We start from the raw sequence: 25,728 nt of genomic DNA on the forward strand, positions 1-25,728 counted from the left end.
GGGGATGATGGGTAGGGCCACAGGGGAGGGGTGCACGGGGGCGGCCAGAGGCCGCACACACACACATGCAAGTGAAGACCAGAGGCTGTGAGCTATTCCAGTGACCCCAGGCGGTGGTTTTACCTGAGCCTCCCTTTCCTTGCCTGAGAAAACGAGGGTAAAAATAGAACTATTCACACCTTGGGTTTGCCTGGCCTTGCAGAAGGGGCAGGAGCCCCGGGACCGTCTCCCACCCCGCATCCCCCCCCCCCTCTGCGTCTGTGAAGGGTGCTGCTGGGGTTGTGCTGGGGTTGACAGGGCAGTGCAGCAAAGCCTGGGTGGGTACTGACCCTTCCCGCTGCGGAGTGGGCCACAGACAAGCACCCGTCAGAATTCTACAACTTCTTCCTCACTGAAGTGAAGAGAGGAAGAGGATAGGCTAACCGGCTGGAGGAGAACATCTGGGAGATATATCCCTGCTGGGGGGCCCGGGAGGAGCTGACCTCACCCGGAAGGGGTCCCAGGCTGTACCCCCTCTTGCAGGTCACACAGGGCCAGCCTCCCGGTCCCTGCACCAGCTCTCGGTCAGGAGCTGCTCACATCTCCAGCTCGGTGCCAGCTCTCGGTCAGGAGCTGCTCACATCTCCAGCTCGGCACCAGCTCTCGGTCAGGAGCTGCTTACATCTCCAGCTCGCGCTCAGCAGCCTCATGCCCACCGATGCCCGATGCCCACCGCGCTGCCGACCAGGAGCTCTGAGGGCTCTCGGGCCAGCCAGGCCGCCTGCTAGTCAAATGAGACAGCTCGCACTGAGCTGAAGCAATGCAGACAAACTCCACACCCAGTCTGCCCCACGCAGATCCTCACTCTCTTCTTTCAGAAAGTGCTCCCATAAAGAAGATATTGGCCAAATGTCCTCCTGCACATGCAAGTATGCACAAACCACCTTCGCGGCGCTGGTGGCTGTCCTTCATGTAGGGCTCAGGCTAGCCCCGCTCAGGCCAGCCAAGGACCATGACTGCTGGGTGCACAGCTCAGCCCCACCAGGGCTGCCTTGCAATTCAATTTTACTTGTGTTAATAACAGCCGGCTGGTGTCCGGACCACTCACCCGGACCTTCAGAAAACCCTCGAGAGAAACTCCCTTTGTAATGAAATGCAACCTGGCCGTCACCTTGGGAATGTCCAAGCGCAACGAACGCTCAGCCTGACATAGATCAAGACGCACGGTGCTCATAAACAGACAAGGTGAAATGAGTCCTTTGTAATACTACTTGTAGAAAAGTTAAAAAGAAAAAATACTGTCTGTGGAGCCCGGTGGTCACCTGTGTTACCTCAGAGCCGTCCGCCCTGGGCAAACGGCACTGTTCACGCTCCCCGCCTTCCGGAAGGCTGCACAGGGCGGCCCGTGGCTTCTGCTGCTTCCACCTACATTCCAGGGAGCGTGGATATGTCCCGGCTTTTATTCAAGTAGGTGGCTTGGTAGGCCCAGCTCTGATCTCCAGTTACCTGGCAGTGATCTGTTTACTGTACATGTTTGAGAAACACTTCAGAGAGATTTGCTCAGAATTTACAACCACTATCTACTTGTAGAACACTGATACAAAGTGACACCTGGATCAGTTAGTAAGCTGCTTTTAAATATTATGTTGGATTCCTACACCTCCAGTAATGGCTCTCGTGTTCTGTTTCCAGATAGAGGAATTAAAGCTCTAATGGATCCTTCCTTCCTTTCCTTCCTTCCTTCCTTCCTTCCTTCCTTCCTTCCTTCCTTCCTTCCTTCCTTCCCACTACCCAGTATCCACAGCAGTCATATGGAAGTGGACCCTGCTTATCTGAGATGTCCTGGTGTTATCTGGGTAATTCTGGATCACAGATCAATTGACTCAACCACCCAAGTCACCTACCCCATTCTAAGAAAGGTTTATCCATACCAACTCTCAACCACACTCTATCACAGAGCAACAACGTGTCCACCTCAATTATACCTTAATAAATCTGCCTGGATGTCTGCAAAGAGGAGGGAGGTTAAGTGACTTTTCAGACATGCACAGAGCAGACCTGCACAAGACCTGTCTTCCATGCCACGCAAGCACCAGGCATCTCCAAACGCCAGTGTGCACCTACAGCTCCAGATTCACGAACATCTTTATTTCTACCCTGCTCACGTGAGGCTGAAGATGAACACACAAAATGCCAGGTCACGAAAGAGTTGTCACTTAATTTAAAAAAAAAAAGTTCTCTTCTTCTGTTTGAGACTTCCCTCTGGTTTTCTTCTACTATTTAGGTCTCCTCCCCAACCCCGTTCTTTATTAGCGTCAATCATCTGCACAGAGGGTTTCAGCCTGACACGTCCGCTGATGGAGATCTTGCTCAGACTCTCCTCTTCCAAGTCTCTCTCCCTCCCCGACCTTCACAAACCAGTCTCCACAAACTTCGTTACTGCTTCTTTACTGTATGCCTTTGTACACCTGCTCAAGGTCACTTGACCACGTTTAGGTCAGAAGGAACACACCTTGGCCTTTCAGTGCTTCTTGCTCAGGTAAAGTGCTTCACGAATGTGGAAAGGTGAGTTGCGGGTCCTCCTGGGCTGGAGCTGAAGGATTTGCATCTTTCCCACCATCCCCAGACAGGTTTTACATTTGACTCCCCTCTTCCCCACCCAGAGCAGAGCTACCTCCCCATTACACAGGGCTGGGGTGGGGCTCGACTAGCAGCACACCAGCCAAGCAAGCAAAGCCACGTGAGCTTGAGGCCCTGAGTTCAAATCCCAGTACCGCCCCCACACAATAATAATAATAATAATAATAATAATAATAATAAATTTTAAAAATGAAGGGAAATAGTATGCTCCAGAAATGGAGAAAGGATAGTCAGATGCCAGCGGAGGTTGCTCACGCCTCTTCTCAGGAGGTCCAGCTCTGTGCTTGATCTTCAGTGCTGGCCTTGGGTTTTGCATTGCTGAATGAGTTTGGAGTGATTTGGACAGAACTTCCAGCATCAAGGAAGACAACTGGGAAGAGTGTGGAGAGAGGAAGAGAGCATGCTACTGGGGGCCAGGAAGCTCCAGTACATGCTTCCTGAAGACATTTCCAGCATGTTCCATGCAATCTGGAGTGCCCTGGGGGGGCCGGTGGTTCTGAGATGGAGTGAAGTGAACACACACATCTGCGACACCCTGCTCCCCCCCATTTCAGGTTTGTGTTTCTGTCTTCCCCAAGAAATCCTCCTTGTTAACAAGTTTTTAGCAGATGATTAAACACAGGTGTCCGCACTCTCACTCAAAGTCAGGCTGGAAAAGACAGTCGGAAGGGTTTATGACTCCCGGCTGCCCTGCTGCAACGTGTGGCGGCAATGCCTGCGTTTGTATAGGTTTTCCTGTGATTCTTAAAGCGGTCCTGCCCACTTTAAAGACAAGTAAAGAACAAGAGGCCACACGATTTGCTCACCATCACCAAACTAGGCGACCAACGCTGACATAGGACGGTGATCAAATGTCTGCGGGGCAGGCCTGTCTTCCCCCCCTCCCCGCTCTCTCTCTCTCTCTCTCTCTCTCATCACCCACATGCACACCTTTTCTCTCTATAAACCACTCCTGTAACCCAAGTCCTTCACTCTGCAGAGGAAAAGCTCAAGACTGACAAACTGGGATGTTACCAAAGAACCCAAAGCTGGCGGCCACGGTCCTAACAGACTGCTCACATCAGTCCAGACTCTTAGATCACAGGCTCGAGCTGCAGTCATTCCATTCTCGATACTTAATGCTTTAAATAAACGAGGGACTTAATAGCTTCTATTTATTCAGCTACGTGAGACCATAAATCTTTTTTTTTTTTTAATTAAAAGTTCAGGCAGGCCCCTAACTAAGCCTCTCTGGATACAAGGCTACCACGGGAGAGAGGAAAGCCATCGTTCTGGAGTTCCGGGCCGCACGGCCAACACACCACCACCAGCAACAGAGCCGGCGAGTCTGCTCACTGTTTCTCCTGTCTCAGTGCTCCAGTTTGTGTATTTGGAAAACGGAGACAAGGGTGCCCCTGAATTCACAGAGCGGCTGGAACAGGCACACGGGCCAAGGGCTGGAGGGGCACCCGAAGGGCACCTCCCCCCCGTCTTCCACGTGTTTCGGTGAATTCGGTCAGATGACATTAGGTTGTAGGAGTGTCTGGAGGTTCTGCATCCTGATCCTGCAGATTCTTCGGCTAGGAGAGGAAAAGGGACAGAAAGTGGAAAGAGCCGGAGACCCTGCTCAGGCTGCAGGGTCAACACAGGACGTCAGGAGGAGGACCCCAGGGAGGGCTCAGCGGAGAGAGATGCTCAGCAACCCATCCAGATCACGGGAACGGCGGCCGGGAAGCGACGTCAGGGGCACGGACTCCACGTCTCTGCCTGGTTGGTGACGGGTCCCTGGACAAATCAGTGGTCCGCCCGTGCTCCGATCCCCCGGCCACCTGTCAGCGGCCCAGCTTCCTCTCTGACAGGAGCCGGTTCCTCCGTCCAGTGAGCTGAGCGGCGAGGCCGAGGGCAGGGAAGTGTCAGATGGTTTGCACTCCCCGCACTGCGGCCGTCCCGTGCGAGGAGGCCGCTCCGTGCCAGGATAAGCACAGGGTCTTCGCAGGACTCTCCTTTCCAACAGCCTGGCCGGCTGAGGCTGCAACAGGAGACCGCACATCTGTGCTGAGTTACTGAGAAGCACGGGAAAGGCAGCAGTGCTGGTGGAGACGGCCCGTGACACTCCCCTCTCTTCGCTGGCTCCCAGTGGAAGCAGCGGGCGCGGGCAGGTGAGGACGGGCCCCACTCGCGTGCATGAGAGCAGTCAGGGAGATCTTGAGCTGGTGAAGGCAAACGTGCGACTATTCACGCCTGCACACGCACTGGCCGTGGCAGGCGCTGCACCACCGAAGGCTGTGGGCCGGCGGCGTTCCCACCGTGCCCTTCGCGCACGCTCGGCTGCTCCTGTCCGGAGAAAGCGGCCGCAGAGCGAGCGAGCGAGCGAGAGACACGGGCATGCATGCGTGCCCGCCTGTCATGAAAGGTAAGTGATCGTGCAGAGATCTTTAGTGCTTGTTTTCATTCACTGGAAATGTCTTGAGAGGAACCTTGGGATGAATCATGAGGGCAGTGCAGGCAGCCTGTGGGCAGCCGCGGGCGGGCTGATCTTCCCGCTGGGCTCCTTCCTCCCACTGCCCCTCCCACCGCCCTGCTCTGCTCCCAACGCCGCTGGACAGCTTCCAGAAGCCCACGGCGATCTCCCCTCTCTGCGGTGAGCCTCCGCGCTCTTCCAGGCGGACAGTCTTGATGTCAGTTGTCTTGTGAGGCAGATGGCTAAGCTGTGCCATTTAAAATACGGCCATCCATAAATCTAGTAACTTCCTAACCATCCTGACAGAAAAAGAGCCAAGAACAACATACTTCTGACAGCTGCAAGCCTTCTGTTACCCAGCGTGCACGGTGGGTGCACTTCCTAGACGCCCCCGGTCCTCCCTGGAGGCGGCCCCGGGATCCACGAGACGTCATCTCACAGAAACAGGAACCTCACCAGCCGCCCGCGCACTCACCACGGGTGACCAGTGATACGACGGATCGCACGCAATTCCGCATCCGTGGACGGAGTTCCCAGGGCCAGAGTCTCCCCATTTAAAAAGAGCAGCAGAGCCGGGCGCTGGTGGCTCACGCTTGTAATCCTAGCTACTCAGGAGGCTGAGATCTGAGGATCGCGGTTCAAAGCCAGCCGGGCAGGAAAGACCGTGAGACTCCTATCTCCAATAAACCACCAGAAAACCGGAAGTGGCGCTGTGGCTAAGTGGTAGAGCGCTCACCTTGAGCTGAAGAGCTGAGGGACAGCGCCCAGGCCCAGAGTTCAAGCCCCACGACCGGACCAAAAAAAAAAAAAACAAAAGAGCAGCGGCTCCCTCAACCCTCAATGAGAAACTGTCCCCTTTAAGTAAAGAAAAACCAACATCCGCCCTTGGGCCACCTGGATATACGGACTAATAAACCCCAGCTGGGAATTCCAGGCATCTCTCCACGCAGGGCGGGCAATGTTCTCCCGAGGCCTCTCCCGGGAGCTGGTTGCAGCACGCTGGGAATCCGAAGGCCGACGTGGGACCCGTCACTGCACAGTGCGCCGTTAACTTTTGTCTTCTGTCTCTTAACGGATGGAATCTGAGAAGGCGAGAGGGCAGTACCGTAGGAAGGCCAACTCTGGTGAAGCTGAGGCTGGAAGAGTGCTCACTGGGGACCACGAAGTAGAGATGGGAAGGGTTGGGGTGTGGGGGGACCAAAATAGAATGCAATTGGAGGAATGAGCTCTGACGCCTCACAGCACAAATGACCACGATTTACGGCATTTACTACGCGATTCAGGACGAACCAGAAGAGAGCAGCTCTGGCCAGGCATGGTGGCGCATGCCTGTAACTCCAGTTACCCAGAAGAGACGGGAGAATTGTCCAACCTACTCAGGCACCGTGCCGGTCCAATACCCTTCCCTCCCTCTGTCTCTGGGACAGCCCAGACCCTTTGCCATAGAGCATCTAGTCTCAGAAACCCAGGAATAAGGCCACCACCAGGACAGTGGCCGTCATAAAAAGTCACGATCGTGAAAAGGCTTCCTCCTCTCTCCTCCATGTGCCACCAGAAGCCAGCTCTCCTCCGCGTCCGCAGCAGCACTAGAAATGCGAGAGGAGCCAGCTCAGGCCTGGGCCCGGCCACTGAAGAAGGCCGACTGGAAAGGACACCATTGACATCACTCGACCGCGAGATCAAAGCTCGGCCTGCTCAGAGAGCCATACACGCTCCCCGCTTTGGATGAAGCGGCCTAAGCAGGGGTGTGTGTCTCTTCCTTGCTTGGCTGGAGACAGAGCTGCTGTGACATCCCGGGCAGCTAAGTCCAGAGTGTGTAATCTCACGGCTCGCTCTGCCACACCCCCAACACGGTGGGTGAAGGATCCGGGGCCACAACCGACCCCACGCCGCCCCTTCTCCTCCAGAGGGGCCTTTGCGCCACGCCTGGCACGCAGCCTGGAAAGCCGTGTTTCCGGCAGGGCCAACCTCGCCAGCCTGGTGGCGGGGCTGGGAGGAAGGGGGGAGGGAGGGCTCCAGGGTGGGCCTGCCGGAGGCGAGGATGAGCATGGACGAGGTGGAGAAGCCCAGGGTAAGACTCGGGCCCAGATCCTCCTCCTCTTCCACTCACAGCCTGGCCCTGTCCTACCAGCCCCCCAGGGGCTTCCGGGAGACCCCACGTGGGGGCATTAGCAGGACAAGGGGTAAATCCACAGCAGAGAGCACCGATGTGTTCCGAGTGAGCTTCAAGTGTTCAAAGTCAGACAGGTGTGGTGCATGCTTGTAATGCCTTTACTCTGTGCTACGTGTTGAGTCTCAGGCCACCCTGGCCTATTTAGTGAGACCCTGCTCAAACAACAACAGCAAAACAGACAACATACACATTCACCTCAGTAAAAAGGGAAAGGAAGGTACACAAACGAGCAGGGGCAAAACGTGACGACGGCGCCGGGCTCATGCTATCACTAGGCGGGGCCCACAAGCCCGGCGCGGGACACGGGTGACCCTCCCCAGGCAGACGCCCCACGCCACCATCTACCGGCTACCGGACACAGGATGATTAAATTAGAGGGGAGCTCTGGTCTGACCTTCACCCGCGTCGTATGAGAGTAACTGGCCTCTCTCCAAGGGACCGCAGCCACCAGATGTAAAGAAGACAGGGCAAAGATGGGCAAAATAAAAGGCTGGGGCCCGTTCAAAATGCTGTCAGAAGACAAAGCATACAGGACAAAGCCATCCGGGCGACGCTGTGTTTGCAGGCGAGGCTGGAGCAAGTTCAGACTCCTTTTCTCAGACACTACTTCTGTTCGCAGGTTCGTGTTAAATAAACACGGGTCACTCTTGCTTGCTCGGTGAAGATGTCACACCGGGAGCGGCGGACGACACCTCAGGACTGTGAACCCGGCTGAGGCTGAAAGCGAATGCAGACGCGGAGCAGGGTGTGGCTCACCAGTAAGGAACGGCTGGGGAAACCCAGGGGATTCACCCCGTTACCAGCAGAGGTGGGCCACGAGAGGTCAGGCATCCTTTGGGATAGAGGGAAGGGAGGGTCACCAAGGGTGGGCTGGGGGTGTGGGGGTAGGTGAGGGGTACGGTGGGCAGCCGTGCACCGTGAAGTGGGAGCCGGTGCCTGCTCACCACGGCTGGCGGACGGACGGACGGACGCTGCGGGGAGCCGGGGGCCACGCGTGCGGGCTCTGCTGGATGACTGAGCACGCCGGACGTGACGTCTCCCAGTCAGCCTCTTTGGTCAAGGGGGAAGAGTGGACGGACCCCAGCGCTGCTCACTGCCTGCCGGGGACAGTCGAGTTCATTACAACTGTCCGCAAGGCCCCAGCCCTTCCTCCCGGGTGCTGCTTCCGGAACATACCAGGCCGTCTGACCCCGGGGCCTTCACAGCTGCTTGCCCTCTGCCTGGAACATTCTGCCCAGTATATTCTCGGCCGGCTTCCTCATACCACTTAGGTGAATCTAGTATAACATTCTCAGCGAGGATTGACTCACAACAGCAACCCTCCCCACCTCCCTCCCCCGTGACACACACACACACACACACACACTCACACACACACACCCCATGCACACACACCACAGAGCAATCCCTAATTCTTCTTCCTTTTTATTTTTTTTTCTTTCGTTGTCGGGCGTGAACTCTGGGCCTGGGCGCCGTCCCTCAGCTCTTCAGCTCCAGGTGAGCGCTCTACCACGCTAAGCCACAGCCCCACTTCTGGTTTTCTGGGGGCCGGGGGGGGGGGGAGTGGTCAATTCGAGGTAAGGGTCTCACGGACTTTCCTGCCCAGGCTGGCTTTGAACCGCAGTCCTCAGATCTCAGCCTCCTGGGTAGCTAGGATTACAGGCGTGAGCCGCCCGCGCCTGGCCTAATTCTCTTTTACGCTTTAATTTTTATCTTTGTGAAGGCACTCTACTTCCCGCCCCCTTAGGTGTGGTAGGGTGTCAGCTCTTCAAGCGCAGGGATCTCCTCTCTGCAGTGCTGCCAGGAGCCTGGAGCACAGCTCTGGGAGCCACAGGCACGCTGCGGCACCGCCGGGACAGGCAGAATGCTCACCTCCACCGCTCTGAGGAGAGCGCCGGGGGACAGGCTCTGTAACTGTGGGAGCAAACACGGCAACCCAAGCGCAAACATGCTTCTGCCCTGCCTGGCACAGCTCCTGTGCGGGCCTGAGCCCACGGGCCAGGCACACTGTGCCCAGAAAAGAGCGACGTGCCCTCTCCAAGGAAGGCCGGGCGCGGGCATCGGCTCCGCACGTCGGGGGGGGGGGGGTCTAAGGTGAGGTGGTCTGGAGGAGGCCGCATCCATCCGAGGCTTCTTTTACAACCCTGGGGGAACGCTGTGGAGCCACAGCGTGATCTGAAGAAGGAAAGGCCGTGGCGTCCGGGCGGCGTTTCCGAGGCCCCACCAGAGGGTGCTGCGGGAGTCACGGCCGCAGCCCCCCCTCACCCCGGCCCACCCTCCCGCCTCACTCTGAGCTGACGTACTTTCAACCACTAATTCACCGTCGGTTTCAGAGGGCACAAGCTTTCCCGCAAGCGCACGTGACTGGGTCGCGCCGGTCGGGAAGCTCTGCCTGCTCCTTTCTGCCAGCGTTGGCCGCTTTCCCTCTTTCTGGAACTCAACCCCACGGGCGCTTCTTTCATAAAACTTTCCCGAGCAAGCCTGCTTCTCATTACAACAGCCATTTCTATCCACGGCTGCAAGGCAGACAGGGCCGCGCGTGCACCTCTGGGCACCCACTGACAACCGTGTACTTCATCGAAATGACGTGCAGGTGACAATATTTCACCCAAGAGAAGTTAGGACTCTGAAATGGTACTCACTGCCCAGGGTTCAATTACAGTGACCCAGCACCCACCAGTCTCTCTTTCTTTCTTTCTCTCTCTCTCTCTTTCTTTCTTTTTTGTCGGTCGTGGGGCTTGAACTCTGGGCTTGGGCACTGTCCCTCAGCTCTACCACTTGAGCCACAGCACCACTTCCGGTTTTCTGGTTGGTTCATTAGAGATAAAGAGTTTCACGGACTTTCCTGCCCGGGCTGGCTTTGAACAGCGATCCTCAGATCTCAGCCTCCTGAGTAGCTAGGATGACAGGCGTGAGCCACTGGCACCTGGCCCACCTGTGCTTCCTAATTTCTAGTTTTTCCTGGTATTCAAACTGAGCTCTAGAAAATGCGTAAAAGAAATCTAGACAGGGTCTTGCTGTATATCCCAGCTTCGCCTGCCTCGGTCTCCTGAGTGCTGAGGTTTTCCTGGCTTCTAGAAGGTCTTTCGAGCAGAGAAATGTTTGACAAACCTAAGCAAATACTATGCACACAATTGAACAAAAATGTGTAAATGCCAATGTTCTTTCCAATGTTCTTTATAGGGCTGGAGGCAGAGCTCAGTCTGCACCAGACCCTGGGTTGGCGTCCGGGAGTGTGTGGAGGGGAAGCTCTTTCTATCTCAATACTTCATAAGAATAATGCCTCCCACTGACCTTCAAAAATAATTAGGTCTACCTGGTGAGCATACAACAACATTAAGAATGGCTAAAAAGGGGTTGGGAAGGTGGCTCAGTGGTAGAGCGCTTGCCTTGCAAGCCGGAGGCCCTGGGTTCAATTCCTCAGCACCACATAAGCAAAAAGAAAAAAGCCGGAAGTGGTGCTGTGGCTCAAGTGGTAGAGCGCTAGCCTTGAGCTGAAGAGCTGAGAGACAGCGCCCAGGCCCAGAGTTCAGGCCCAACAACTGGACCCCAAAAAAATTAAAAAGAATGGCTAAAAAAAAAAGAGCTCAAGGTGCTATTTTAAAACTACAAAAGGAGCTGAGCATCCGTGGCTCACACCTTTAAACCTTAGCTACTCAGGAGGCTGAGATCTGAGAGTTGTGGTTTGAAAGACCATGAGACTTTTATCTACAAGTAACCACCAGATGGCTAGAAATGGAGTTGTGGCTCCACAGGGAGAGCATCATCCTTGAGAGAAAAAGCAAAAGGACAGCCCAAGCTCTGGGTTCAAGCCCCAGCACGGATACAAGAACAAACTAACAAACAAACCATAAAAAGCGTTATGGTAGATACTGTTTCCCGGCTGTTAGGGAAAGGCCACGGTCATATTCTGGCAAACAATTACCACTGAGGGAACAGAAATAAACCCCGGTGTTTCTAGGTCACTGTGTGCCGTCGCCACAGCGCTGAGAACAAGAGATATGTTAGCTAATACCTAGACAAAACATGCAGACCATTTTTTCAGAGCCACAGGTGAGACGTGAAAACGCGTCCTTGGTTCGCAAACGCAAGCGTCTTATCTGCAAGTTTTAGGTGCCATTTTCCTACCCACTGTACTCCTCTTACCACAGCCACAGGAACACCCCATGCCTTCGCTACAGTAAAGCAGAAGCAGAGGTTTGCTGAGCCGGGGCCCTACGAACCGTCACCGGCTATGACTCCCCGGTACACGGCAAGCACAGTGCTACTAGTCGCCAACATTCCGCCACACTCCTGGGAGCTGCCGCCGCCGCCGGGAGTTTTGACTCACCTAGCTTCAGCATGCTCTCCCGGACCACAATCAGGACCCGTGAGAGATTCGCACAGGCTGGAGAACGCACAGCCCCTTTGGCCGTGTGTGCCCGGACATCTGCTTCTCCTCCAGGAATAATTCTGTATAATCCACACCGTCCTTTCAAAAAATCCACCACCAGCCCACCAGCCAATGCAAAAGAGCCTGGTCAACAACAGTCACGTCAAAAGCTGCCCTGCTTGCTATTCAGGCACCGGATTGCGTCACTTCGAGGAGAATGCATTTCGTAGCCTGTAATTATGGCTCCAGAGAGGCCTCCTCGTTCACCATGGGCTGGGCTGGTGTCTGTCCGCACTCACTACCTATACACTGCAACCACAGGAAGAAACGCCGTGTGACCCGTAATAGGTGAACACAGGGGAACTTCAAACGGAACAGGAAATCCAATGATTCAACGTGCTAGAGAAAAAGCAGATACTCAGAGGAAAAAAGGGGCGAGGCCCCATTCACAGACGCCTGGGGGAGAAAAAGAAAAAGAAAAAGAAAAAAAACCACCCGGTTCCTACCTGGCCAGTATAAACATGCACTTCTATTAATAGCGAGTGCTGCTTCGGGGTGTTCTTGTTCTTGGGAGAACCAGGGAACCCTGTTTGAACACCGCTACTCAATCATTAGCCTTTTGCTTCTGAAGACAAGGTGAGGGTTTACAAACAAGGCTGAGTGTATTCAGACACACACAATTATACATGCACAACACGAGAACCTCCACCCCGACAACGTAACGGATCCTGAGACCCCGGCCTGTTTGCCTGTCACGTTGACCTTTCCCAGATAAGACTCCGTGCCCATTATAACACCCAGTTCAGGCACCTGTCTACGAAGCCTTTAACCGACAGCCTCCCGAGTGTATGTGACCTCAGTCTCCTTCTGCAGCCTCTACGGGACCTCACTTGAATCTCCTGGGCCGCATTTCCTGGCCCTTATCACCGCTGTGCGACACCAACTTTGGCTGGCAGTTCACCCCCCATAATGGGACACACGGCACGTACGCGTCTCGAGTGTCTATTTTTGACCTCCGCAGTGGTGGCACTCTACCGTGAGCCTACCACGCACACCCAGACTCCAGGTGAGTTACAGCAGAGGAGCTCTCCAGATTCCATTCACGCCCGCATCTGCGCCCGCAGGTTGGTCGGTTACAAAGCCTCTGGTACATTCCACACTCCCACAAGAATAACCACCCCTACGTCAGAGAAGGGAGTGGGAGCATGGGGCAGAAGGGGACTCCGGGTCCTCTCCTTGTCCAGGGCCGCACGGCAGCAGCCGCACGGGACAGTGCGGCTCCCATCCCCGGAGAGCAGCGGGCACGGCCAGCGGGGCCGGGGCTGGGAGCTCCCCAGTGAGGCCAGGCAGGCCTGCGTTATCTTGCCAGGTGCCTGTCTGTCTCTGTGCAGTTGTGTGACAGTGTGCTTGCCTGCTGGGCCTTCCAGGACCGTCAAGCAAGGCATGGGCTCTGAAATGACTGCCGCTCCCGTGCCCGGGGGAGGAGGGTGGAAATCCCAGTTTCCAAAGAGCGTGGCAGGGCGAGCGGTCGCACCGTCTGAGCGCGGCCTGGGGGGGGGGCAGAGCTTAGAAAAGCTACGCCCCTGCTCCCCTAGAGCGATCCCCGGACATCCTCCCGCTGGCCGCCTTCCATCATCTGCTCGTTGCACACCCCAAGAAAAATGTTTCCTTTGCCGCCACCCACATCCTTACCAGCAGCACACCCTACAAAATCACCACGAGAGCGACGAGATGCGTGTCTGCACGGAAAAGATATCTGCGTTTATTTCAGGATTTCGTGGCGTTCCGCAGCCTCAGGCGGAACTGGAAATGTCCACGGAACACCCTGACCTTTGCGGTCTGGCATTCCCAAGACCCTCTCCCTGATCTCTACCGCACAAGACCCAACGCGATTTCGCTTTCCTTCCCCCTGTTCCGCCGGGCCCTGGGTCCCGGCACCCTGCCGTCCTCAGAACCGGGAATGTCTCACTCGCCATCTACTGGCTGTGCCGTCTTCACGCCACACCGTGACCATTCCTCGCCTCACCAGGCAGAAAGCTCAAAGGGGACCGCGGAGAAGTAAAACGAACCCTTAGAAGCCCACCTGCCAAGGCTGACTAGCAGGGCCGGGTGGGGCTGGTGCGGGGGCTTCCCAGGCCTGACATGGAGGCAGCTCCCCCCACCCAGGGCTCCCACACGCGGGCAGTGAGGCCTTTTCTGCCGTGGTACACACTGCTACGCGTCGAGTACAAACGGTAGGAAAACGTTCTAGAAGCCTCTCTTGTAGCTTCTCTTAGACTCACGTGATTTCAGCGTTGGCAAGGCCTCCGGTGTCATCTAACCTCATTTCATAAGGAGGCCGAAAGCCACACGGAGGCCCCAACCCCCCACGGTTGGCAGGTAAGCAGCCAGTGGCTCCTAGCCAGGTCTCGGCGCTCCAGGAAGCACCATGGCCGCCCCCAAGATTCACACTCAAACCTCTCCACACTGGCAGCACCAACAAAAACACAAGCTTGGCATCTGGAAGGCAGAAAAACACCAAGTGCCGCCTGCAATAAATAGGCTGGCACTTGAACCTGGTGGAGTCTCTACAGATGAGAATCTAAACAGAGCCCTGACGTTTTATAGCATTCCTCACGGTACCCTGCACGTAAAACTGAACATGAGCGCCAGTAATAAAAACACCAATTAAACCCTCAGCTGGCCAAGAAAAACTATCCAGTTACACAGTATATTTCTCTATAAATTTCTAGTTAACAAAGCGACATGTTTCCCAACTGAAATCTCTCCACTTCCTAAGCTCCACCCGCCGCCAGCCTATCTTCCCCCTAACCTGGCTGGCCCTGCCCCTGCGTCCCACCCCGCCCCAGGAGTCCCTGCCAGGTTTCTGCCAGACCCACCCACCCTCTTCTGCTGTCTCTCCCCGGCATCTGCTCCCACCCAGACCCTCAGCCTCCAGGCGGGAAGGCAGCTTCTCGAAAATACGGATCCCAGAGAAGGCCCACAGAGCCATCTCCACCCTTTTTCTGGAGGCTGGAGATGCCTAGCATCACACTCCTTTACCCATGGGCCCGTAGTCAAGCCTGAACTTTACAGAAGTGTCATTTTCAAGACACAAAGCAAAACACTCATCATTTCTGGAAGTTTTCGGTTCTGAGCCTCATCCTGTGTGTCCCCAGGGATCAGGACGGGCATGCTATGCGGTCCACACACCTGTACCTGTGCCACTTCCCCTCAGGCTGATGGAAGATGCACCCACCACAAGGCTGACATCTCCATCCTCCCCGGCCGGGCCTGGGAGCAGATGCTCCCAACAGACCACGTCTCCTACACTTTCCCTTCCACAACGGCAGACCTGCCCTTCCAGATGATGAAGGGGCCGGAGGTGAGGGGGGGGCGGGGAGGAAACCGACGGGATTGTGGTAACGGTGAGAACTGAGGAGAGTCGTCCGGGAATTATGCGGCAGATCTTTAAAAAAAAAAAAAAAAGAACTCTTCACAAAGGCCACGAAGCAATATACGAGAGCAACGAAATCATACGAAGTACATCATTTATACACACACACACACAAAAAAAAAACTATAGGCATTGAGAAAAAAAGCCTGGACTGATGACACACGCAGTAGGCATTGGGGTTTGAACCCATGGCTGCATGCTTGCTAGGCACGTGGCTCTACCCATTGGGCCACACCTTTTTGCTCTGGTTATTTCTGAGACAGGATCTTACTTTTTTTGTCTGAGTGACCCTGTTTACTCACGCTTCCCGTCATGGCTGGAATGGCAACCGAATGCCCCACAGCCAGTGTTTCTGTTGAGATGGGGTCCTACAGACTCCTGGACAGGTCTGGCCTCCAACAGTGATCCATCCGATCTTGGCCTCCTGAGTACCTAGTCACTGGTGACTAGCTACAGTATTTTTTTTTTTCTAAATAGTAAAAAACAAGGAAGGTTTTTGTTTGTTTGTTTGGTCAAAATGTAATCAATAACTGCACAGTGCAAACATTTTTTAATAAGGGAAAACAAGATTTAAAAAAAAAAAACACCTGTGAGTTGCAAGAGAGCTACCCCCAGATATCATAAATATACAGGGTGCTGCCGAGCAGACAGCTGGGAAATATAATGTCTTTTCAGAGAATCTTCAAACAGAAAAACAAGCCCTAAACCCCGGGCACTGGGGCAGGAAGCATGTCATCACGTTGCTGACCCTCTGACTCAACACTGACTCCAGCCCTCCACCCGGAGGGGAGCGGCAGACAGACAGACAGGCAGGCAGGAGCTGAGCGGAGCCTGGGCAGACTGAAACTCCACGGCCGGTCTTCTTTTGTAGAGTCATGGCCAACTGAGACCCACTCTGACCTTTACTGCTGAAGGTCATGGCCAACTGAGACCCACTCTGACCTTTACTGCCGAAGGTCTCCCTGGTGACGTTCTTGTCTGTTTCTTAGAAACGAGATCAGAGAGCAGGACCCAAACACTTCCCAAACAGGTCTAGGAGTCTGACAAACAGTCTGGACAAGTCCCGGCAAGTCTCAGGAATTCAGAGCCTGCTTCACAAGTCAGCTGAAAGGGCTTCCCAGGGAAGGCAATTCAGCCTGCAGTGAGGGATTCGGTTCCTAGGAGGCATGGTTCTGCTTGGCAGCACTGGAAGAGCAGACTGAAGGCAACGTGCCTACCCCATGCACTTCTAGTTCTGTTCCATAACACCGACACTGAAGAGCAGGGGTCTGTTACAGAGACCCAGAAACAAAGCAAAGCGTTGGCACTGGAAGTCCTTACACTTTTACGGCAGACTACATTAGGATGCGGAGACCCTGAAGATTAGAACCCAGGGCCACCGCCTTCCCACGTCCATTCAGCAACTATTTATTAAGGTGTTGGCGTGCACGGTACTAAGCGGCAGGACAGACGGAGCTAGTGAGCAAGGAGCTAGAGGAGGTGGGGGCATGCATGGGGACTGAGAGGCAGATACCTTTAAGAAACCCTGAGAAGTAGAGCCAGTTTGGGAACAAGAAGTTTAAAAAAACTGTTTTAAAAAATTTGGGACTTTGCTGGGTGCTGGTGGCTCACGCCTGTCATCCTAGCTACTCAGGTGGCTGAGATCTTGAGGATCACAGTTCAAAGCCAGTCCTGGGCAGGAAAGTCCGTGAGACTCTTATCTCCAATAAACCACCAGAAAACCAGAAGTGGTGCTGTGGCTCCAAGTAGTACAGTGCTAGCCTTGAGTGCAAAAGCTCAGGGACAGCGCCCAGGCCCTGAGTTCAAACCCCACAACCAACCAAAAAACAAACAAACAAGAAAAGGACTTTATTAAAAGTCCAATGAAATATCAATCAGACAGACGTGGATAACAACCAATGGCCGCACAGGAAGCCAGGTTGGAGGGCGGGCAATGATGGGGTCAGCCAACTGCCCTGGAAGTACTTGGGAAGAGACGAGGCATGCCTAGGTCTTCACGGGCAGCTGCCACGAGCAGTGTAGATTCCAGAGCTATTTAGTGGGAGAGGTGACAGTGTTGGCAGCTGGTTAAGAACAGGGAAGGCCGGGAGGAAGACACTTCCCAGGGTTCTGAGTAGCCTCCTGGCTTGTTTTCTGAGTCCAAGACTGAAACCGAAGGGAGGTTCGGTCTCATTTACATTTAGCTTGAGTCGCTGGTAGAGCACTGACTTACACAATCCAGCTAGGTAGGGACATCGTACTCACAAGCCTGGGCTTGGGACGCAAATGTAGAAGTCAATGGCAGAGCCCTAGAGACAGAGAAACACGGGAAACAAAACACCGGGGAGATGAAGGGAGCCGAGGGGATGAGGCACAAGTCTACACACACGAAGAGTGTGGGTGAGGCTTTCTGGCCTCCACATCCAGGCCATCTCTTCATTAAGGAGTTCTATGAACTGGGCATGAAAATTTATGTTTTCCTAGTCTCAATATCCCAAGTGGCTAAGATTATAGGAGTAAGCCACTAATACTGGCCTGAAATCTCTTTCTAAAGCAACGTTGACACAAGAATTGGCCCTCTGCAGAAGATCCATGAATTCCAAGCAACTTCAAAAGCTGCAGCTACTTGCTTGTACTGTTGGTAGGGATCGAACAGTTTTTAGTTTATTTAATGGATTCTCCCAACTAAATTCACCACCTGGGCTAAAGACTCTGAACTTGACAATGTGCGTACACAACACCTTATTTATGATAAAGATATTATGACATATCTCTTTTATGTGCCACACTTAGGAAAACTGGGCATGTTCAGAGGAGATAAGGTCACTTACATACAATGTAGAACAGACACGAATGACAAAACAAGATAGAGGATGAAATTAACTGGAGGTAGCTCAGGGTAGGCCTTGTCTAGCATGTGCAAAACCTTAGCTTCCATCCCTAGCACCACAAAAAGAAGTTAACTTGACACGAAAGCATTCTGGAACGTCTCACAATGAAAGAAAACTGATTGCGAGAAATTTTTTTTAAAATGCATTTTCAGTCTCCTCTTTCCCAATCCAAAGGAAGCAGAAAGAGAAGGAGTTCTATCTATGTATGGCACATAAAGTCAGATTTGTTATAGGTCATGGATAGTCGCTTCCAACTGGTTCACTTTTTTATTTTAGAAAATTCTGCATTGGGTCAAGCAATTCAAAAGCTTAGTTGAAAGTTATTTATCTTGGCCAACTTCAATGGGTTTAATTTTCTTAACGTTGGTCCTCTTCCAAGTCATTCAAATACAACAAGTCCAGAGAACCACAGGAAGAGTTCCTTCCCAGGAAACCAGGGACCTGTGGCACACCAGCCCCGGGGAGAGGGCCCCATTACCAAGTCCAGGCCGCTTGCCCCTGATCTCATTGGGTGGGTCTACAAAGGGTGCTTTTTTTAAGACAGGTGTGTGCACTGCTCTGGCATTTCCTGAGTCCGGTCTTCTACCACACTGCTTCCTACCGTTGGCTGTTTAGCTACGTGGGACCAACTGTGCAGGGAGCAGTCCTGGGCACTGCAGGAACTGTCCCGGGTCTCTGCGTTCACTCCCTGGGGACCGCAGGCACACAGACATCCACAGAAATCTCAGATACTGTCAAATGTCCCCTTGGTCAAAACCATCCCCGGGTGACAGCCCTGGGCTTTTAAACGTGGCGTAGGCACTTGCGGAGTTCCCATCCTCTTTTTAGAGACGTTGTCTGCATCTGATTAAGGCGGGCCTCGGCTTCTAGATCTCTCAAAGCCAGGGATTCCGATGTGCAGCCAGGCATGAGAACTTCCGAGGTGAAGTGTGGCACCCCGGCGGGCAAGTGTACCCAGAGAGGCACGCAATCAACTCGACACAACACAAGTGCGTCCGGTCCCCAGGTCAGGGCCTTCTTCCCGGCATTCGCAGCAACATGATTAGAGGAAACGGAAAAGGTGGAAGGGATGGAGAAGATTATGAACTACAGCTCTGATCCGCAAATGTCTTTTCTCCATTTCTCAAATAAATAAAAATGTATTTGAAGCTAGACAAGGGTGGATCAGCCCTGGTCAGCCCTTTAGGAACCTGCGATTCAGAAGACTGTGGTTCAAATCCAACCCAATTAGAAAAATCCATGAGACTCATTCCCCCAAACAAAGCTGGGCTGGAGGCGTTGCTCGAGTAGTAGAGCGCCAGCCCAGCAGGCAAGCCAAGAAAGTACTAGGCCCTGAGTTCACCCCCTTGATGCTGTTTAGTGAACTGAAACAGACTCACAGGGTAACAGTATTATCATGACAATGAAGACAGCTTCGGAGCTGACACGTCTTCAATGGATGCCACCAACCAAGTTTGAAGGAATGTCAAGTTCGCTAAAAATAATACCCAGACTGGGGGCTGGGAGGACAGCCAAGCACCTTCCTGGGATGTGCAAGCCCCTCTCTGGACCTCCAGGCTCCAGCAGGTGGCGGTACCAGGGACCTGCCCAGCGCGGATAGCACAGCCTCCTTCCTCCCATGAAGAGCTGCCCACTGCAAGACCAGCTCCACACCTCCCCCTGCTGTTCCCTCCTCTTCCTGGGTATTGTCAACAGCCCTGGGCCCGGTTCCGGTGTTGGCAGAGGATGGCACAGCACCAGCCTCTTCAGCTACTCCGGCCGTCAGGTTGCTTTTTCTTTAAGAAAATAAAAGCAGACACACAGAGACACAGTAGAGACCCTTCTCCCAGAAAGCATGATTGGCGACGTGTAAGTCGTGTTGCACGCTTATGAGACACACAGCTCCTAAGCCCCAGCGCATGTTGATCCCCCCGGCGGCAGCCGTCACTACCATCAACGCTTCCCTGATGGAGGCTTGGGCAGCTGAGAGACGGGGATCAGCCAAGGCAGGGTCAGGACTGCACCCATTTTCCTCTTGCTCTTCAATGTCATTTCTCCCATCTTCACATTTAATCCCTCTTAATGCCAAAACCAAAACCAAGGGCACAAAATCCCAACAAGCGTCTGCCCCGGCTTGTCACACGCGGCCCTTTTCTAAGTAGAGACCAGGACGGTCACCTCACTCTCTCCGCTCAAGATCTGCTGCCTGTCCCGGACTCTGCGTGGTCTGATGGCGGCCACTGCCCCGGGCTTGCCACCTTCTCTCGTCTCTTTTGGGAGGTGTGGGGTGGGGCTGAGGGACGCAGGGCCTCGTGCTGGCTACACGGGCCGCTCCGCCGCATGGGCCACGCACCACGTCCCCGGGGGAAGTCACCAAGCTTCTTAACCTGAGCCTCAGTTTCCCACGGGAAACAGCTTTACATCCTCCCCACCGATACTGAAAGTAAGACATGTTCTACATACAGACGAAGACATGCTGATCACTTACTGCTTCCTGTGGCCCCGGGTCGGGATTAAGCATCACATCTTACGTTATCGCTTTTGAATCCTCACGGCACAACGCAGGCCGGTGCTAGATGACTGGAGGTCCCTCTGGTGGCTCCGCGTCCCCTCCTGCGGCCTCCCAGGGCAGAGCCCGGGCCCTGCTGCACACAGGGCTAGCTCCTGCCCTGGTGCCCACGCTCTTCCCTCAGCTCTTAGCCGGATATTACAGTCCTAGGAACCACCGGGCGACCAGGTTATTGGGAGGGAATCGCTTTCCGAGAACGTGATGAGCGAGCTATGGCGGCCCTGGCTGCCAAGCGCCAGCCCCTCAAGCTCTCTTCAGATTCTCAAGAATCCATCCAAAACATGGAGAGCCAGTGCGGGGGAGTCCCTCCGGAGGCCCACAAGTGCCGACACGGTCACTCGGAAGCACGGATGCCCTGGAAACCCCTCATGACCACACATCATCGTCGTCGTTGTCATCGGGGGCCTGGGAGGAGGCCGGCGGGCACCGGGGCGGGAAAGGAGAATGCTAACACAGGCCGCAGAGCGTTTGGCTCAGAGGAAGGAAGCTGCGGTTTCAGCAGAGGAGGAAACTGCAGAAAAGGTGTCTGATCTTTGAATTTCTCAGAAGCAGCAGCGAGAAATGCAAATAACCGTCTCCTCCAGGACGTGCGGACAGTTGGCAGGAGCCTTTCGGCAGGCCTGTGACTGAAGACAGAGCTAGAGGGGCAGTGAGTGGCACTGGACCAGAAACCCCTAACCGTGCTGTGTCCACAGCACCAAGAGGCAGAGAGGTCGAACCTGCCACCCCACCCCACCCCCAACCCCGGGAAATCCAAAGCACAGCCGAGGGAGGAGCACCAGACCTAATCAGACAGCAAGGCAAAGACAGACGGACGCCGTGGCTGCCCGTGCCACGCCCCCGGAGGCGGCACCCACAGAGGGAGCCGGTGGGGCCGGCAGGGAAAGCGGGGTGCCGTCCCGGCACCAAAGCTATCATCGCATGAGACTGACTCAGGCGCCAGTGAACAGCCTTAACGGTGCTAACCGCCATCTGGGCAAGGTGCTGGCAACGCCTCTGGAGGAGCTTGCACCTCGGTGACGGGAGGGCTCAGGGCTGACCCTGGAGAATCCAAGCGCTGACCTGACCGTTCCCTGAAATGGCTCTCCAGCACACGAACGTGGGTGGTGGCTGTTTTCAACAGCACGGAGGACCGAACCCAGGCTTGGTAGGCATTCATCCCACACTGTGCCACACCCCATCCCCAAAGCCTGCTTCTGAACCACAAGGGCAGACTCCAAAGCGAAGCGGAGCTGCTGATAAAGCGGGGGTGGCTGCAATGCCGTCTCTAAGGGTAACCTCGATGGGAAAACACGTAAAACTAAACGCCCACCATCAAATCAGAGAAGTCCCTAAATCAGTCTTGACATACTGGCATGCTCTCACTTTTCTTGATTCCAAAATGGCCACGGATTAGAATAACAATTTCATAAGCAGGTGTTTGGCGGAAGGGCATAATCTGTACAGGACCATTCTAAAACAAACTCCTGAGAATTGTTTCAGAAAGAAAGACGTGCATCGTAGAATTGAAAAGGTAGGGCTGGGCATGGTGGCTCACGCTTCTTTGCTGATATTCAAGAGGCTTCATGTGGAAGAGTGAGTCCTAGAGAATAATTTTTCTGTATGTCATTTTCTGTTGAATTTACATTTCTGTGTGTGTGTGTGTGTGTGTGTGTGTGTGCATTTGTTTTGGGTTGTAATATCTTGCTTTGGAATCTAAACTGGCCTAGAAACTCACAATCCTCCTACCACAGCCTTCCAATACTGGGATTTTAGGTGTGTACCACACGCCCAGGTCTTTCTTTAAGAGTTGAGATGTTTCCTTCAAAAATTACTTCCCAAACTAAACAAATACCAGTCATTCGGCTCTTGGGGTGGTTTGAACAGTCACTAGAAAGGACTATTCTTTGGGGGAAAACCAACTCCCAGAACTTCAGTCATAAAAGGTTATTTCATGGCAAATAAGAAGCAAAGATCAAAGAAGGGGGGACTTTCTATGAGGCCCTGACCACCAAGCCGAGTTTTGCTGGGTATCTTTCTGTTTCCTGACCACCCTGGAAAATGTTGTTAAAGATGAGATTCTGGCTTCCATGCTGGAGATGGGAGCGTGAAGTCAGAGCTAAGGCCCTGGGAGGGCAGAAGAGCAAAAGAAGCTGGCGTACTCCTTCCCTAAGGGTGAGCGCCTCAATTCTGCCTGGAGGGTGAGGGTGGTGGGCAGCACCTCATCCCTCTCAGAACCCCCACAGTGACCGGAGGGCCTCCCCAGGTCAAAGGCAAAATGACTTCCACAAACATTCCCCAAGCCGTCAGGACCCGGGGATTCGTCGCCTTCAGTGAGGCCTAGAAACTTGGGTCACCTTCATAATACATTAAAAAAAAAAAAAGTAGGTTTGAAGGAACAGAGTTTAACAAATGTTGTTCCGAATGACTTTTGAAACTACCATTAATCCCACCATCCGGTCAGGAAGGATTTGGATCTTCTGAGTTCACAACATTCGTATTTCAAGGCGGCTAGACACTGAAAATTAACGGGAAATTCTGTCTCCTCCTCGAGGCCCGAGTGATGCACAGCTTCCCAATGTCCGCAAGAAGAATCGGTGATTGGGAAAACAGGTCCAGACTACCAGAGAGTTCTCACGACACTTTGCTTTCTGAACCCCTTTCTCGTGTGCCCATCACGGCCTGGGCAGGAGGCCCGGGGAGGCCAGCAGCTCTTCTTCTGTGGACAGGCTGCGTTCACAGATCTGAGTCGGCCTTGCTGCTTCCTCCAGGCTGCCGTTGGCTCTTTGTTTCTCCCTCTTTACATCATGACAGAAAGCAGATTACATTGACTCATGCATAATGATTCAATTACACGTCGTTTTACGCGTTGTTTTGCAAAGATAATTTCACCTTGCCATTACTTTGGGGAGTTTTCTGTTTGGCTACAGTGTCTGTTGAAACCCAGGATTGACACTTAGGGAATTTTATGAGTTAAAATCTATCCGTACGGGATATGTTGATGTGTGCATCTGCTTTCTGATCCACCCCAAGGGGATGACAAAAAGCACGGAAGATAAGTAAAGACGTTTCTAAAAGGAAGTTTTCAAGTTCAGCAGCAGGAAAGTATCCTCCAAGAAGACACGGGGGCAGTTACTGCTACTTTCACCGGACAGACACAAGATCATGGAGTCACAGAACCCCACCAGGCAGGCACTGCAAGGCCTGCGCACCCGTCAGCTCTGGGCTGGCTTCTGTTTAAGGACACAGTGGGGCAGAGGCTCAGCTTTCCCTGTGGTTCACTGAGGCACCGTTATGGGGCGCTGGGGGTCCCTCCACGCCCGCAGGAGCCCCTCCCCTAGGCCATTCAGCTGGTGTTTGACCAAGGTCTGTGGCCGGTGCCACACCACCACTCTACAATGGATAAAACGCCAGCACCTAGTGCGAGCCTGTACCGGACGGATTAAATGAGCTGATCCTTCTTAAGAAAAAGTGTCTCGGCTGTAGTACGTGCTCAGCACGTGCTAACGGTGACTGGGATTGCTGTTAGCAGGGACTCCAAAGAACAGACCCAGGACTGCCGTGCAGTGCAGTCTTTCCATGGTGAGAGTCCGGGGAGGACCAGGAACACCCTTCTCAGGGGTGCAGAGATTTACGGGAGGAAGGCACGCTGGGGCTGTCCAGGAGCAGGATGGCTGGGAAAGGAGCCAGGGAGGATGCAGGAAAAGTCCGGATCTGCTGGAGCTCACAGCCAGTGCCTTCAGGAAGCAGGGAGGAAACGAGCTGGGAAGTCGACAAGACACAACTTGAATGTGTCAAGTGGTGTCAAGTGAAGGAGCTTGGACTTGAAAGCGGGGCGCCCTTTTGAGAGCTCCAGCTGGCGGGGGTGAGGGGGGGCAGGGACTGTCTCTTAGAAGGGCAGGGCAGCCGCTCCCTAAGTTCCCAGAAGACAGAGAGAACAAAGGTGGGGGAATCTCTACTCAAACTGGTTAAAATGTTCACATTTGGAGCCCACTTACATGGGAAATTTACTGAACTGAAAATACTTTGCATCTAACCATAGTGGGAAATCTTGGGCAAGGTTCTAGAAGCTAGACCCTGGGCTGCTTTGCGCGGTGCGGCAGGTGCATGTGAACGGGGTGGGCGGGCCGCACTGCCGGTGACCTGCCAGGGACTGGGTGGTTTGGGTAGAAAACATCTTTTTCCCGTTGCTACTCAAAGTTAGCATCCAACTTGAACTCAGCGTGCGTTTCCTCTCTGTCGTACTGTGAACTCCTGCTGGTCACGTCTCTGAGGGTCTGCCCTCCTCTTCCCCAGGTGACAGGGTGGCGGCGGCCTGCCGCCCCTCCCCCCACCAGGTGCACAGCAGGATGTGTAACAGCACTGGCCCACAGAGGTAGGTCCACAGCTCTGTGTACACCCAGCCGCACAGGAGGAGCTCCTGACACCCGTGACATGGTGACCGTGGCAAACCTCAGCTAGCTTGTACTTGAAACACAAAAAGGATGCTCATAGCTGGGCATCAGTGGCTCACGCCTGTCATCCTATCTGAGGATCGCGGTTCAAAGCCAGCCCGGGCAGAAAAGTCCTGCCCCCCGCGCCCCGTGAGACTCTAATGTCCAAGGAACCACTCAAAAACCGGAAGTGGTGCTGTGGCTCAAAGAGGTAGAATGGTAGTCTTGAGCAAAAGAGCTCAGGGGCAGGGCCCAGGTCCTGAGTTCAATCCTCACAAATCCACAAAGCTTATTAAAATGAGCACATTCTTCACAACCCCCCTGGCAATAGGCAATGGAAAACTGAGCAGTTATCTGTAACTGGACTGGAGTGTTGACACTGGCTGCAGAGCTGCTCCCCGGGGATTCTGCTGGGAAACCAGGCTCCAGTTCCCTGACTTCTAGGGGTGTGCCTTGTCTCTGAGGGCCCTAGGACCCAGCACGGGAGTCCCTCTAAGAGAGAAGAGCCAGGGACAGTATAGCACAGGAGGCAGACGGCACTTTCGACGGCTCCAAAACCCAGTAAAGCAACACGAGGGAAGGAAAAAGTTGCATGTTTCAAGGCTCAGAGTAGGACAGTTCAAAACACCTTCCATCAACCCAGGAGTTGGAAATGCCCAATTGGAAGCACTGTCTTCAGCCCTGAGGCCTGCTTGCTAGATCCCAGGAAGGGCTCTGAGGGATGATGGTGAGGAGGGCTTCGTCAGTGGGCTAACCTAACCACGGATGACCGCACAGCGGAACCGACTGCTCGGAGGTGGGCTGCCGGAGGAAGTAGGCCTCTTGTCCCCAGAGCCTTCCTCCCTGCATCCTGGCCAC

General features: G+C 54.1%; 1 protein-coding gene across 3 annotated transcripts in view; it reads right to left on the bottom strand.

The window, feature by feature from the left end:
- Tnfaip8 (TNF alpha induced protein 8) overlaps positions 1–25,728 on the bottom strand; it is a 64,243-nt gene that overhangs the window by 19,928 nt on the left and 18,587 nt on the right. Inside the window, exon 1 of one of the 3 annotated variants that reach the window (XM_042672494.1) lies at positions 20,378–20,915. The exons of 1 other annotated variant lie outside the window; for it this stretch is intronic. In XM_042672494.1, coding sequence (XP_042528428.1) covers position 20,378 — 1 coding nt within the window. In that variant the 5' untranslated portion in view covers positions 20,379–20,915. Of the gene's footprint in view, positions 1–11,562; positions 11,885–20,377; positions 20,916–25,728 lie in introns of those variants that run through there. One more of the 3 variants, XM_042672493.1, reaches the window with a different exon arrangement.

Source organism: Dipodomys spectabilis, unplaced genomic scaffold (assembly GCF_019054845.1).
Source record: "Dipodomys spectabilis isolate Male_0828 unplaced genomic scaffold, ASM1905484v1 ptg000714l, whole genome shotgun sequence".
Classification (NCBI taxonomy): domain Eukaryota; kingdom Metazoa; phylum Chordata; class Mammalia; order Rodentia; family Heteromyidae; genus Dipodomys; species Dipodomys spectabilis.